General features: G+C 35.8%; 1 protein-coding gene across 6 annotated transcripts in view; it reads right to left on the bottom strand.

Moving 5' to 3' along the window:
* The window catches only part of FOXP4 (forkhead box P4), a 175,442-nt gene that overhangs the window by 23,666 nt on the left and 136,954 nt on the right, over positions 1-14,822 (bottom strand). For all 6 annotated transcript variants that reach the window (XM_014064164.2, XM_014064162.2, XM_014064163.2 and 3 more), the window contains 3 exons: positions 13,009-13,210; positions 12,828-12,904; positions 10,533-10,634 (listed from right to left, as the gene is read on the bottom strand). In XM_014064164.2, coding sequence (XP_013919639.1) covers positions 10,533-10,634; positions 12,828-12,904; positions 13,009-13,210 — 381 coding nt within the window. The remainder of the gene's footprint in view (positions 1-10,532; positions 10,635-12,827; positions 12,905-13,008; positions 13,211-14,822) is intronic.

The following is a 14,822-nucleotide window of genomic DNA, read 5'->3' as shown; positions in this document are numbered from 1 at the left end:
GTGTCAACCTCCCCCCAACAACAACTTATGTACAGGCATTCACTTTTTAAAAATTATTTACCAGAGATGCAAGTAATGAATATGAAAATTCATCTCTACAAATATGAGGAAAATATTCTAGACAGAGAATGAAATGAATTTATTACAGTTTTTTATGTTCCTTGTTGGGGAGAGGAGAGATTGTTTTAAGAAAAACTAATTTAAAAAAGTTAGAGAATGGCAAGTTAGGATAATGGAACTTCATGGCAGTTCCCTTTCCTTGACATCATCTTCCAAACAAAGGGATAACATGTCACTATCAAATCAACTAACTTGGAAGGAAGTTGCAAAGCTGTACCAAGTTTTCCTCATAAAATGCAGCACACCTCATTTTCAAATTTGGGATTCAAATTTTAATATAGAATCACCTATTTCCTCATTAGTAACAGAATAATTTGTAATCTTGGTGACAAGTTCAGTGACTGATTTGCATGTTAAACATCTATGAATGGTTAGTAATAAGAACACATAAAGCTAATTAAAAATAGTAAATAGTCACATGTGCAACAAAAATAGATATACTGAAGAAATGAAAACTATGAACAGTGGAAAATACACCACACAAAAACAGTATTTCATCGGAAATAGTTGATAGCTCACTGTGAGTCAGATATTGAAAGACAAAAAATACACAAATTTGTTTGTGCTAAAATTAACAAGTTGAGCCTTTCCTCTTCAAAAATTCCTGAAATGGGAACTAATACCAAGCCACTCAAAACAGGCCAAAGATATGATCCACTCAAAGTCAAGCAACAGGAGAGCAATATAGAGTACCCATTTCCTTTTTCATCTGAAGGGGCCTTTTTAAATGGCAGCCCAGAAAATTCCTCAGATGATGCTGTGCATCATCTGAGGAATAGACAATGAGGCAAATTGTACAAGATTGGGGCACAGAGAACCTTAAATGAGACAGGAAACATGACCAGCCACTGTGGAGCTTCTCTCTCCTTTCAGTAAGGAAAGGAAAGGTAACTGTAGAAATGAAGAGAAGGAAATGCAGATCCCTCTTTGCAACTCAAAATTAAGAGAGCCACTTTTTTATTTTTATTAACTCAGAGGAATGCTTCACCATATTATTCACAGACATTTGCTTCTTTATCAGTTGTGATGTTTATTTCTGAACAATATATCAGCCAGCTGCACATTTTGTCCAATTACTCAACAGCCTTCCACTTGCCTACTTACGCTAGATCAGTGGTCACCAACTGGTGGTCCGTGAGAAAATGTTGGTGGTCCACAGAAAAATCATTTGCATTTTTTATATTGTACTAAATACTATTTATCTTTTAAAAAAAAATCATATTAGTGGTCCGTGGGATTTAAAATTATGAATTTAGTGGTCCCTGAGGTCCAAAAGTTGACCCCTGCTCTAGATTATTCAAATTCATGACTTTTTATTCCCCTCACCCACCAACCCAGCAATCTTTTGTTAACCCACCCACTCCCAGCAGCACTTTTTAAAGTCTGAATCTCTATCACCAGCCTTGCTTCTAATTTTCATATATGTGACCTTACCCTTTCCTTTTTGCATCTCTACAATACTCTCTACTCATAGGTTATATATGGTCCCTAGCCTTCATTTTTGGAGTTTCATAATTATGTTGCATTGGCAAATTTCACACTAAAATTTTCAGTGGCCTGAACTTTACTAGTTTTGTGATTAAAATGAAGATGAAAGTAGATGCTCTAATCGCTGTGACTCTTAAGAACCCACCAAAATTTCCATAATCAAAAAATGGACAAAGAACATTTGTCTTGTCTGTGTGCAAATTTCTTCTTTGGAACATAAAATCTCATATACATGGCTTTGTAAATATGTGGGGGTAGGGAATCCCCCTGTTTATGTGTATTTTAGCCTTTATCATCCTTACGTGATTCTAGCTATGAACCATCCCTTTTAGCTACCAAATATGTCAGGGAGTTTATTCATTTTTAAGACCAAGGGGAAAAATGAACACAGTTTAAATTACCACTGTTTCTCTGTAAGTCACACTCACATTCACATTTAAAAAAAGGAAATTGATAATTTAAATACAGTTAGGACCAACAATTAGATTTTTAAAAATCTATCTGAAGCTTATAGATGACTAGCAGACAGGGTATGGTAAATCATGTGGATCATGGGCCAGATGCATCATGTGCTGGCCACACCCTCGCCCGGTTTAGTGAAGGGGAAAAAAGTCACCTCATTACATGACGCCGCTGTGATAATGCAAGTTTGACACCCCTGATGTGGATGATGAATATTTTTGTGGAATAATTAGATATCACATCTTTTAAGAATTTTGTTCATGCTTTTCTAAAAGTATTTACTTTTTATAACCTAATTTTTAAGTAATATAACATAAATCTTAAGTCATATGTATTACAACATAAAGTCCAGATAGGTCAATCTGGATGGCACAATAACTCTACCCCTTTCCTTTTAAGCTTGACAGTTTGTCTGACAACTGAAGTATCAGTATCTTCTTTTGTAGGTTATGGCTAAGAGAAAAAAATATTCATTAAAGGGTGAAAAGGATCTAAGAGATACACATGTTTGAAGAATATTATTACTTCTATATTCTATATTATGTGCACTGATGTTATTAAGTTGGGTAATTAAATGTTTGCAAGTAAACAACGAAGGTGAGAGAATACTAAGAACTCCATAGTTCAACCCTGAGCTATATACATTCTCTTCTAATTGAATATCTATACTTATCTAATATAGGAATGGACATGTGTTCCTCAAATGTTCTGACCCACAATTCCCAACATTATTCAAAATTGGATCAGTACTGGTAACTGTTGTGAAGCAACATCATGTGTTTCATAAGCTCCCATCCCCTGGATAAGTCTTTTTCATAAATTAATAATTCAAACATATTCAGTATGCAATAAGGTTGTTTAAATTCATTTGTCAAGAATTCTGTTGCCGCAATCTTTAATTCACACAGCAACAGCAATTTCAAGCATGGAAAGGTCTACATAGTTAGGCTTCTACATATTGAGACTTCCCTGAAAGACTAAAGTCTGTAGATCAATGTTCAAAGTCTGCCCTGCAGTAGATGTATCCATCTTTTATATGGATTTTTGGATGGGATGACAAGGAAAGTTGGATAGTACTGAAATGAATCAAGTGAAATGATCAAGTTGAATCTTTTTCATGTAATTCATTCGTGAAGGAGGACATATTGCACAGGACATCTTACAGATCTGTATAAAAGAGAAGAACCCTCACAATAGGGCAGATTGCTTATATTTGGCTGATTCACCTCAAAAACTAAATGTCTATGGAAAAGCACCTTTGGGATCTAAAAGCTAGTTTGAAATTCAGAAGAATTATAGGTATAGTAAATAATATTTCCATATAGTTATTAAATAATATTGCATGTATGATAAACAGAGGCTTGTTCCCATTTTTTAAATCAACATCACTTGGACCAACAATTGTTCTTTCATTCCTACAATACATTGAAATTATTTCATTCTACAAAATTGATTTTTAAATTTGTTTTAATACCATATTTACATATAGCATAAAAAAAATAAATGGCAATAACATCAGAAATAGTACACTTTTGCATCTGCCTATATAGCATATAGGGATGCCAGTAAGAATACTCTTAATTCTTGGTAACAGAAACTATAAGCAAAACATAAAAGCACAAGGCTATATACAGTTGATATCATTGCTAAAGACATCACATGCTGCTTGTGAATTTCACAGCAGTTGTATTCCCTGAAGCACTTTCATATCTGGTGTTTTCAGAACATGATTATAGCATAACATAAGCTATTACAGCTGAAATTTGTTGTATTGTAAATAATTACATAGTAGGAAAAATTCTTCCTCTGGCAGGTGAATTGACTAGGTGTCAGCTAATAATTGTTTTCTAGACTCCAACAACAAAGATTATATAATTCTTGAACAAGCAGAAATGAAAATTCTTTAAGGCCTCTATATTATACTTGAATAGGTTAACCATCTGCCACCATCTATGATAAAACTCTGTGATGTGGTCACTCTCAATATTAGAGCTTTCAGCAATTTGTTATATGAGCCCAATATTGTACAATGCTTATGTTAACCACAGGAAGAGTTCCTTTTCTCAAATAAAGAAAAAGGGAGAGAAACTATAGATGCAGGTGACTAGTAAGATCCAGGGCTTTCAGAGAAGTTGAACTCCCTGTGTAATTACCGGTAAATGAGAAGTCTTTCTACTAGGACAGGCCTGCAAAAACTAAAGCCAGCCAGCCAATTGCAACAGTAAGTGCAACTCCTTTCTCTGACATACCACAAATGCATTTATTTTTTTGCCACTCCCAAAACCAGAAACATACAAGGGAATTGACAGCAATATTTTCCCAACCCTCTGCCAACATAAAATGTGCAGCTTTTCTACATGTTTTTTAGATATATGCTTTGTATTCTTAAGATGACATGTAGCAAATAATTTGGCATGTTCTAAAATATAAATGTGTATCAGAAATATTAATGCCTATGAGGTAAATTGAGCTTTACATTCCAATGACACATGAAGTTTAATAAAGTTTTAAAAACTCTTGAGCAAAACTGGATTTTGATTACATGCATGGATATGGCAGTGTTTTTGGCCACAACATGGAAGTTATTTGCTATTGCTTACCTCTGAGATAGTTTTGAACTTCTCAGCCTGGCTTAGAGCCCTGGTGTTTTTCCTGGTGGTCTACTGTTTTGAGTATTAATTCCCACCTTGCTTAGTTTCTCTGCCCAGATGAGATGCTGCCATCCACTCATCTGAAAATCTAGGTTTGTTACCAAAGGCCTTTGCTGAACTGCGGTAAAGGGGAAGCTTTACCTTTATTCGTTGAGAAGCAGGAGGACAAAGAGACACTGCACATGGGGACTGAAGAAAGAAAGATGGGTCACAGACATAGGGACAAAGGTATATTGTTGTGAAGAGAAACAAGAAAAATGAGCTACAAGTTGAACTGTCCAGAGGCAGTTCAATCTATATGTGTTACAGATCTCATATGTGTATCTGAGATCCATGTTTAATGCATGGTTTGAGTGTGTGTTAAGGGGTAGAGACAAAAAATGGGTTAGTGAACTTGAATGCACAGTTAAATCTGTGTAGTTGAATAAAGATATATGAAAATAGTGGAGGACCTGGATAGAGGAACTTGCCATGCTTTTGATTGGGTATCTTCATGTTACAAAGAACGGAAGGAAATAGGATTGGGAAGGTGAAAGACTGTTCTTTTATATGCAGGCAGAAATATCTTTCTTTTACAGGACAACTTGTCACAGCTAGCTCTCCACAGCCAACTCAACACAGCCAATTTGCCACGGCCAACTCAACATGGCCAACATGCTTGGTCAACTCATCAGGGGACAATTCTTCATGGACAATTCAATGCTTCAATTTAATTATTTAAAATAATTTAAAAGTTATTTTAATTTTTATCATTCACATTTCATTTTGTTGCTTCTTTCGCATACTTTATTTAACCATTTTATTCCACAATTTCTTTGATATTAGTGTAACTCTTACCCTGTAATGAGTTGCCCTGCAGTGAGTTGGTTATGACAAGTTGCTATAGACCCAATTTACAGGTAGTCCTTAACTTAAAACTTTAGTGACCAAAGTTATGACAGTAAAAAAGTGTCATAAAACATTCACATGTCATGTGATCAAAATCCAGATGTTTGGCAACTAGCATGTATTTATGACAGTTACAGAGTGCTGGGTCACCTTTTGCAACCTTCTGACAAGCAAATAAACAGGGGAGCCAGATTCACTTAGCAACTGTTACTAATTTAACAACTGCATTGATTCAATTAATAACTGTGGCAATAAAGGTTATAAATTGGAGCAAAATTCACTTAACAAGTCTCTTTTAACAACAAATTTGGGGTTCAATTGTGGTTGTGAGGACTATCTATATAGAAAATCTACTACAATGACTATGTAACTTGTCTAAAACATGTTCCACACAGTGAGTAATCAGCAATTTGAATGTTATGTGTGCTCCTGGAATAAAATGACTCAAAACGCACACCAAAGATAGAGACAAAAACCAACAATATGGGAATGCTGATATTATGTTTAGAAGTTTATGTAAAGATTTTCTGTTAGTCCTATATTTGGCAGTTTCATATTTAATCTTTAAAAAAATCATGCATAAATCTTAGAATCATACATACATTCACGAGAAGGAAAGAAGATAGGAAATGACTTCTTCCTTTCTTTTCTGAAACCTTACAATTCATCTTCTGAAAAGAAAAACTGTTCACAAACATTCCACATCATAAACAAAAAGAATGCTTCAAGCAGCAAGTTTGACCAGTAATTTTTAACTAGTACAAACAAAATTGCTTTCCCCTGGAAACAAGAAGTATCTTAAGAAGAGGTTATACTCTGCTTGCCCTCTGAAATCTCGTAACGGGTTATTTCATGGATCCTCTCAAAGCATGAGTTGGACTAGAGGGCAGCTGCCTTCTCCAACAAACTTCACTGTGGCAAGTTCAGATTTCCATGGTCCCTGTTGGATTGATCCAAATCAACTCACTTCCCACAAGAGCTTAATGCCATGACCTCCTTTTCATTCTCAGAGTAATTTGCTGCTCTCAGACTTGTGTTTGCTTAACAAGCAGCAAGTTCTGCTTGCCCGTTATCAAAGTCTGACGGCTACACAATAACTCTGGCTTCCCGTCTAAGGGAGTGATTGTATCGGGGGCTGAGTGTGACACTGGCAGAATTATGTCATGTCTGGAGGATGGAATCTTATCGGGGCTTTGTCTGAAAGGCAAAGATGCCCAGCTGCAGGAACATGACACCCCTCCTCTGCTCTGGAGACAACCCTCTGCTTTTCTTTTTTTCTCCCTCCCCCCTCCCCCCATCCCAAAGAGAACTAGTCTCTTCTATTTCCAGATATCACTGAAGCAAGGAAGGGCAAATAGATTCAGAGACAGAGGTTATTAACAGGTCAAAAATACAAATTAAAAATGGAAATTGAGTACTATTTCACATGAAGAAAAATACACACAGAGAAACAGACCCGCACACAATTTTCATATTTTAAGGATATACAGTACGGTTTTACTAAAATATTAATCAGAAAAAACAAACCCGCAAAGAGGGCATTTTGAATTTTATAATATAAACAAACCTTGGTGCCTAATATTTTTAAACTGTCACTTTTCTAGATACAATTGGCTTGATTTAGGGGAAGCACACATACATACACACACACACACACACAAAACTTGGTCCTTAGTGTACTATTCCCTATAATCTACAATGATGGACCACCGCTCTTCTATGTGAATTCTTGTTCTCTATGATTGAGCTAGGGACATCTTCCATTACTCTCCACACAAAATTTGCAGATTCTGTCTTTGTTCTGATAGTTCTTTAATTCCCAAGAGGTACTACAAAGGTGAAATCGAACATGCCTAAACATGATTATAGCCAGACTCAAACCCTCTGCTGTCATCAAAGATTTATGGTGATATAAGTATATACCGTATTTTTCAGATACAAGACGCACCTTCCCCCCCAAAAAAGGTGACAATCTGGGTGCATCTTATACACTGAATGCAGCATTTTGGGCCTCCCAAAACCCCGACCCATTGCAAAAGTGGACATGAAGAGGGTTTGGGAGGCCTGCAGTGTGCTTCTGGGGGCTGGGGCAGGCAAAAACAAGCAAAAGGGGGCTGCTTTTGCTTGTTTTTGCCCCCTCCAGCTCCCAGGAGCACTCTAAGAGCCTCCCAAAGCTCTTTATACCTCCCCCCCTTTTTTTGCAAAAAATGAGGCATGCAGAGAGTTTGGGAGGCCTGCAGAGTTGCAAAAACTTTTTTTTTTAAAAAAAATACCTCTTCAAAATCATGGTGCATCTTATACTCCAGTGTGTCTTATAGTCTGAAAAATAGGGTAAGCACTGTAACAGTAACTTCCTCTTTTTTATTTTACAATTGGAGGACAAGATATACCAAGTGATCAGATCTTAATTAGAACCTCAAGAATATGTTCAGGACAAAAGCCTGGATACTGAAAACTATTATAAGACAAACTTGCATTGTAAAGTTTAACTTCTCTCCCAGGACTGAAAGCTAAGTTTGAGTATTGCATATTTCTCTCTTGTGAACACACACACACACACACACACACACACACACACACACACACAACTATCCTATTAGGATGCCATCTGTATTATGGCAAGTACTCCTTGTTATCTGGGAAACTAACCTGAATGGTTGACTGAAACATCTATTTGCCACATGCAGTGAGATACCAACCCCCCCAGGTTATCATTAACCTTATTTTCTATTTCTAGTATCTTGAACTTCCCTTCTGCTTTTCTTGTACTGAAGCCACACGCATGCAGCTGCAGACCTATTTCTGCAGGCTTATAATGGAACAGACTGGTCACATGCTGTTGTCACCAACCCACACATCGTTATCCCCACCTCAGAAGGTAAAACACATTGTTCTGAGGGATGGAACCTAATGCTCTAATCTTGTTTAATCATCCATGCATTTTGACACATTTTATGTTAAATTATCTGTTTATTGTGCTGAGGAACTATACATTCTCATCAAGAGAAACTATAGCCCACAGCTCAGAAAGAAAGCCATAGAGGCAGAGGAATATCTTGTGCTCAAGAAGGTGGAATTCATCAGTCCCGACAGTCTCACAACCCCTTCATCCTAACTGGAAGCAACATAATAATGGATACAAAATGACTCAGATATCTATTTTCTCCACTTTGGGTAATGGCTAAAGAACAGATCACCTTACTTGTGGAAGATATGGAATACGCCATATATTTTACTGAAGGAGAGATAATAGTTTTGTCTTCCACACATATTATAGTAGAAGCAAAAAGAAAAAGAAAAAGAAAAGAAAAGGATTCACAAGTCACTCAAATATCATTTTACTCATTTCACTGAATCATGTTAAGTCATCTCAAATACCCAAGTACATTATATAGCACAATATATTCTTTACAATCTTACTCTTTACCTTCACATATTAAGATTTTCAATGCAGGTTTTGTGGAACATGGAACGAGATAAGGAAACTCAACCATGATGCTACTAAATCATAGAGTGAATATATCGACATGCAATTGTGTATAAGTTTTGTAAAATACTTAATACCATGCCCACCTTCAGAATACAAATAAAATATAACCCAGTTAAGCCATAAACACATTTTTTCTAACAATAATTTCAAATTCAGTCCTGTATGTCTTCTACATTTAGAACATGTACACATGCACATGCATGCACAGACACACACATACAACCAACACACAATTCCATTTTGTGGTTAGCAACATTAGACAGAGCACAGAAAAGGAGTCAGAAATATAAGCCAAAGAAATTAAAGTGGGAAATATTCAATTAAATGTAATATACACTAATATCATGACTATTTATTTATTAAATGTATATGCCACCAATCTCATTATCCAAACTGACTCTGGACGCTGTACTTCTTCATACTCTCTTTGCAAACCTTATCTTCACCATGGCCATATAGTGCTTCACGTACAGAGTTCTCAACTTACGACCACAACTGAGCCCAAAATTTCTGTTGCTAAGTGGGACATTTGTTAAGTGAGTTTTGTCCCACTTTACAACCTTTCTTGCCACACTTATTAAGTGAATCACTGCAGTTGTTAAGTTAGTAGCAAAGTTGTTAAGTGAATCAGATTTCCCCATTGACTTTGGTCAGAAGGTCGCAAAAGGAGATCAGGTGACCCCAGGACACTGCAAATATGAGTCAGTTGCCAAGTATTTGAATTTTGATCACCTGAACATTGGGATGCTACAATGGTCGTAAGTGTGAAAAATGGTCATAAGTGCCCTTTTCACTGCTGTTGGAACTTTGGTCACTAAATGAACTGTTGTAAGTTGAAGACTACCTGTATTGTCTTTTCATTTCATCTCTGTTTACAAGTTAAAGTTGAGGAATTGATCAACATTACCCAGCAATATCTAAACTTCTAAATCTTTCCACTTTTCCTTCATATATTTGTATTGCAATGTACTTCTCATTCATTCATTCCATATGATCAAATCACCTCAAAATCTCTTTTACATACTGGTCACTTAATTTTTCTACTTCTATTCATCCATTTCTTATTAATTTCCATCTCTTCTGGTTTTAACTACATACACTTCTTAAATAAATCTATTCTCATTGTCTTCGACTCTTGAGTATCAAGTAACATGTTTATCTCTTAATATCATAAAATACAATCAATACAAGTAGGTAGAAAAACACTTACCTATTATTTCATTTCTTTCCATAAACATATTTTTTCATCACACACTACATACTTCACACATGTATACCATTAGTATTTCTTATTTTTTTTCTGAGTCCATCCATTTCTCCATATTTATTCATCATTGTTTAATAGAGTTCCATTTTTTTTAAAAAACTGATATTGTTGTAAATAATATTAAATATGTTGCAAGGCTATATTTAAATCCTAGGTTAAATGTTACCTTCCATGTAGCTGTATTTCTCCTGAAGTAGGCAAACATCCGTGTGAACCAATTGTAGATTTCATTCAATGTTAGCTGCCTGTCAGGTGTCTCAAGGATAGCCTACATTTAGACATGAGAAAAAGTCACTCTCATAATACTCAGCATTTCTCATCACTATTCCTGGGTCAACCACTATTAAAAATGTCAAAAGGTACTGACATTATTATGGTATGTTTACAAAACTTTCAACCAGTTATTAAAAATGCTGAACCTAGGACGAGTTAATATATATTGATTTTTTTTCTACACTTAATGATTAGAAAATGAAGTGGAAATTAGTGTGAGCAAAGTAGCCATATAGATCCAATATTATTGAGTTTTCCCATAAAATGATGTTACCCAAAAACCACAGGTTTTTAGTGAATTGAACTTATGACTCAACAAAAGCTATATGACAAAGCGTTGAGAGTATACATACACATTTGTGAACTAATCAGTTGATATTCAAAAATGTAGAAGTATCTAGGAATGACATACTGCAACATTATCATTACCTATTCCAAGACAAAGCAGTAGAAGCCAGTAAAGGTACGTATTATGGATACAACAATATGTCACATAAGGAAGTAGATCTAATCTATGTAGATCAGGAGCAGCGGTGCTGGGGGAATACAGGTTTTAGATAGTTGCATTTAGCAGAAGATTCCCTTATGCAAATACAACAACATTCTGTTCTACATACAGTACTGTAGGCTTAACTGCTCAGAACAAGATCTGCTAAATAGTAAGTACAAAATTACTGCTAATTATTATTCCCAAAGTACAAAAATGGAGCAGACTAAGCAAGGCAGGTACAGTAATCATGTCTACAAGCTGAGAATTGTACTATAAAGACAAATACAGGTTGTGGATATGTACTCAAACATTCTTCAAAAACTGGTCATGATTCTTATGCCCTTGCTTCTAATTATATAGCAAAAGAAGAGCACCCTAAAATGGTCCCTTCTTTTTTCATTTCATTTTTATTATGTGTCTCACGATTTAGCAAAGTCAAGAGAGAAAAGATAACAGGTTGGCTTTCACGATTACTCAGATCAGACAATACTTCCGGCATTTGGTGCAATCAGTTTTAGATGATGTTTTAGTTAAAATGGAACATAATCAAAATTTGCAGGACTGGGATTATGATGGAGACAGTAAATTTCTATCAATTGTTAACTCAGCAGGGTTGGGAATTTTGAAAGTGTCATTTGATCTAACCTAATATTTTTACATATGTCACTACCTGCACCAAGGGGGAAAATAGCTTTGTATATAGCTTTATTACATTTTTTTAAGTAAAAGTAAAATTAAAATTAAAAAACTAACAGAAAATGATTAGTCAAGTAAAGGAATAGAATGGAAGATAGAATAGAGAACTAAATGAGAATTGAACTTTTTTGATCTGCTATAGAAGGTTGCAGTTCATACAGGACATTATGACCCAAAGAAACCATATCTGCTCTGCCAGAAAATTAAGACTGGAAGGAGACTTCAGTAGTTAGGAACCACTAACATGAATATATAGGAACTCTGTAGTCTTACATAAATCTATAGAGTGCCCATTTTTGTAAAAAAGAAAGAAAGAAAAAAGGACATGCATAGCCTTTAGGAGGCTTATAGAGTGCTTCTGGGAGTTAGGGGGGCAAAAACGAGCAAAAAACCAGCCAATTTTTTGCTCATTTATGCCCTCCCCAGCCCCCAGGAGCTCTGGAAGCCTCCTAAAGACTATGCGCGGCCATTTTTGCAAAGGTTCCTTCCATACCCTTATTCAGGGAGCTATTAACCTGACTATATAAAGTAGTGCATTAAGAAGCACTAAGGTCAGAACTGCCAAGAGCTGTCTGAATAGAGCAGGATACAACTATAATTATAAATAATTAAAGAGCAATAAAAACTAGAAATACAACCCTTATGTCTTCGTCTCTAGGTCTCTCTTCACACAAAATAGACAAAAGAAAAAAAAGAATATGTATCTGATTCATTTACCAGCAATTCTAGAATGCTTAGTGAAAGGCACAAACAAAGGCTTAAGACCACAGATAATTTTGCTCTCAAGATGTAAATCAGCAGTTAAAATTGCAGCTTAACCAAACTGCATTCCCCAGAGTTAGGACAGAAGGCAAAAATCTTACAGTACGTTACTGGCACATTAGAAACACTTGCCACAATTAACAATTGAGTATAAGTGTCAGCACTTTGTAAGGATTGCTGCCTTTTTCAGATGATATTGCATTTATGTGCATTCTTACAAAATAAAGAGGTTTTTTTTACCTGTCTGATAAGTGAGGCATATGTGAAGGGAGGGCGGACATCTGCATTTTTGTAAAATTCATGATTCTGTGCAAGTTCTAGGCAGAAGAAAGTATGTTATAAAGAACAGCAAAAGACATTCCAAATGATCAATCTCAGCACAATATTTGATGTAACTGGAACTTCTTCTCAACTATCTTACCTGAGGAAATTGGTGTGCAGAACTTCTCAGAGTTTCTCCTGCGAATAGGCCCTACATTATGTAAAGTGGAGGAGCTGATAACAGAAGGACCCTGTCGCAATGGAGTAATGGGTGCAGTTGCAGAGGTGGGGGGATGAGGTAATCCATCAGGAAAGGTATCAGAAGTGCTTTTGGACATTGTAGCGCTGGAAACCAGATTCAGCTGCTCAAGGAGGATTAAAAGAAGACCATGATTAGAAGTAGTCCAGAAGTGAGTGGGTAAATAATATTTGTTAAGATGAAGCAGGTGGTGAGCTTTATCAATAAAGATAACTATAACAGTGAAAGTAAATATATTCCAATGAGGCCTCACTCACTGACAACTAGTTGAGACAGATTTCAAGATATCAGAACCACTGTATTTAAAAGTATATTGGACCAAGTCATGGCAAGTTGATTCTTGAAAATCTTTACCAGCTGTAGTTATAACGAACCATGTTGTTTGGAATAGGAAAAAAAATATTACCACCTAAAAATATACTTCCAATTAAAACAAAAACAAATCCTTAGTTGTTTTTTTTTGTATAGACAGATTTTAAGAAGAATAATTTTCAGTGGTGATTACCCAACTCTATCACCTCAAAGTTCAGCATTATTAAATCTATATCACAACTGGTGCTAAAGTTAAAGAATCAGGCTTGCAAAAGTTTAAATTATTCTCCACAGAGAAGAAAAATGGTGTGATTGTATATTGAGGACAATATATCCAAATTTCCTAACATTGTAACCTGATCTGATAGCTTCATATCAATACTGAATCACACAGTGCAGTACTGGACCAACCAACCAACTCAATAGGGATCTGAATCTTATTTTAATATTCGAAACATCGCAACTTAGAATTTTTTTTTTTTTAAAGAAAACAGAAAAGGCAGACACAACTCTTGTTTCCGATAGATGGGAATATCTGACATGACTTCACTTGTGAGAATTAGCTGGAGGACACATTAGCGGGTGATATAGAACTGAATCTAAGGATGTGGGTTGGGATCTTTCGAGCACAATATCAGCCGCTGTTGGTTGGATCATTGGCCTTCTAACTTATTTGAGCAAATAAGGTGGTAATAGGAATTAAATTTGAAATAATGATGCTTTTTTGAAAGAGAGGCTTTTGTGCTAACAATCTTGAAGGAAGATTTATGCTACCCACCTCCAGTGGTGGGTTCCTACCAGTTCAGACCAGTTTGAACTGGTAGAGAACCAGGCCTGTCACACCCCTGAACCGATTTCCCGGTTGGCACTGTTGGTGGCGCAATCTTGTTTTTCGGTTCTGAGCATACACAGAACAATTTTATTTGCGCTGCACATGCACGAGCAGTGTGCATCAAGCGTGCACTCAAAGCACACACATGAGCAAACCGGCAGTAGTGCTGGCCGAAACCCATCCCTGCCCACTTCTATAGACTCCTATGGATTTATCCTATGGATAAACAGATAAATCTGTGACATTCATGTGTAGCTATGGCTACACATAAATGATCATTAGTACATATAGTGTGAAGGGTTTCAGCTACTTGAAACTAGTCTGATAATTTTTCTGGAGATCAGGCTTTGATATAGTTACACATGCTTCAATCATATTCATACTGGATATGTAGAATGCAATTTATATGGAGTATCTCTGAAAAGGCTACATAAGTTCACCCAGGTTCAAATGACCTTTGTAGCATATAACAGCTACCAATAGGATTGTAAAACTTTTCTTTACACTAATAACAAAGTAATTTTATGATTTTGATTGTTATGCAGTTTCTATACATAGTTTTTAACATGAA

The sequence above is a fragment of the Thamnophis sirtalis genome, unplaced genomic scaffold (genome assembly GCF_051295495.1).
Source record: "Thamnophis sirtalis isolate CommonGarterSnake01/CBP01778 unplaced genomic scaffold, rThaSir2_p1.2 scaffold_7, whole genome shotgun sequence".
Classification (NCBI taxonomy): Eukaryota; Metazoa; Chordata; class Lepidosauria; order Squamata; family Natricidae; genus Thamnophis; species Thamnophis sirtalis.
The sequence above is the reverse complement of the archived record's forward strand: the minus strand, read 5'-3'. Positions and strand labels throughout refer to the sequence as shown.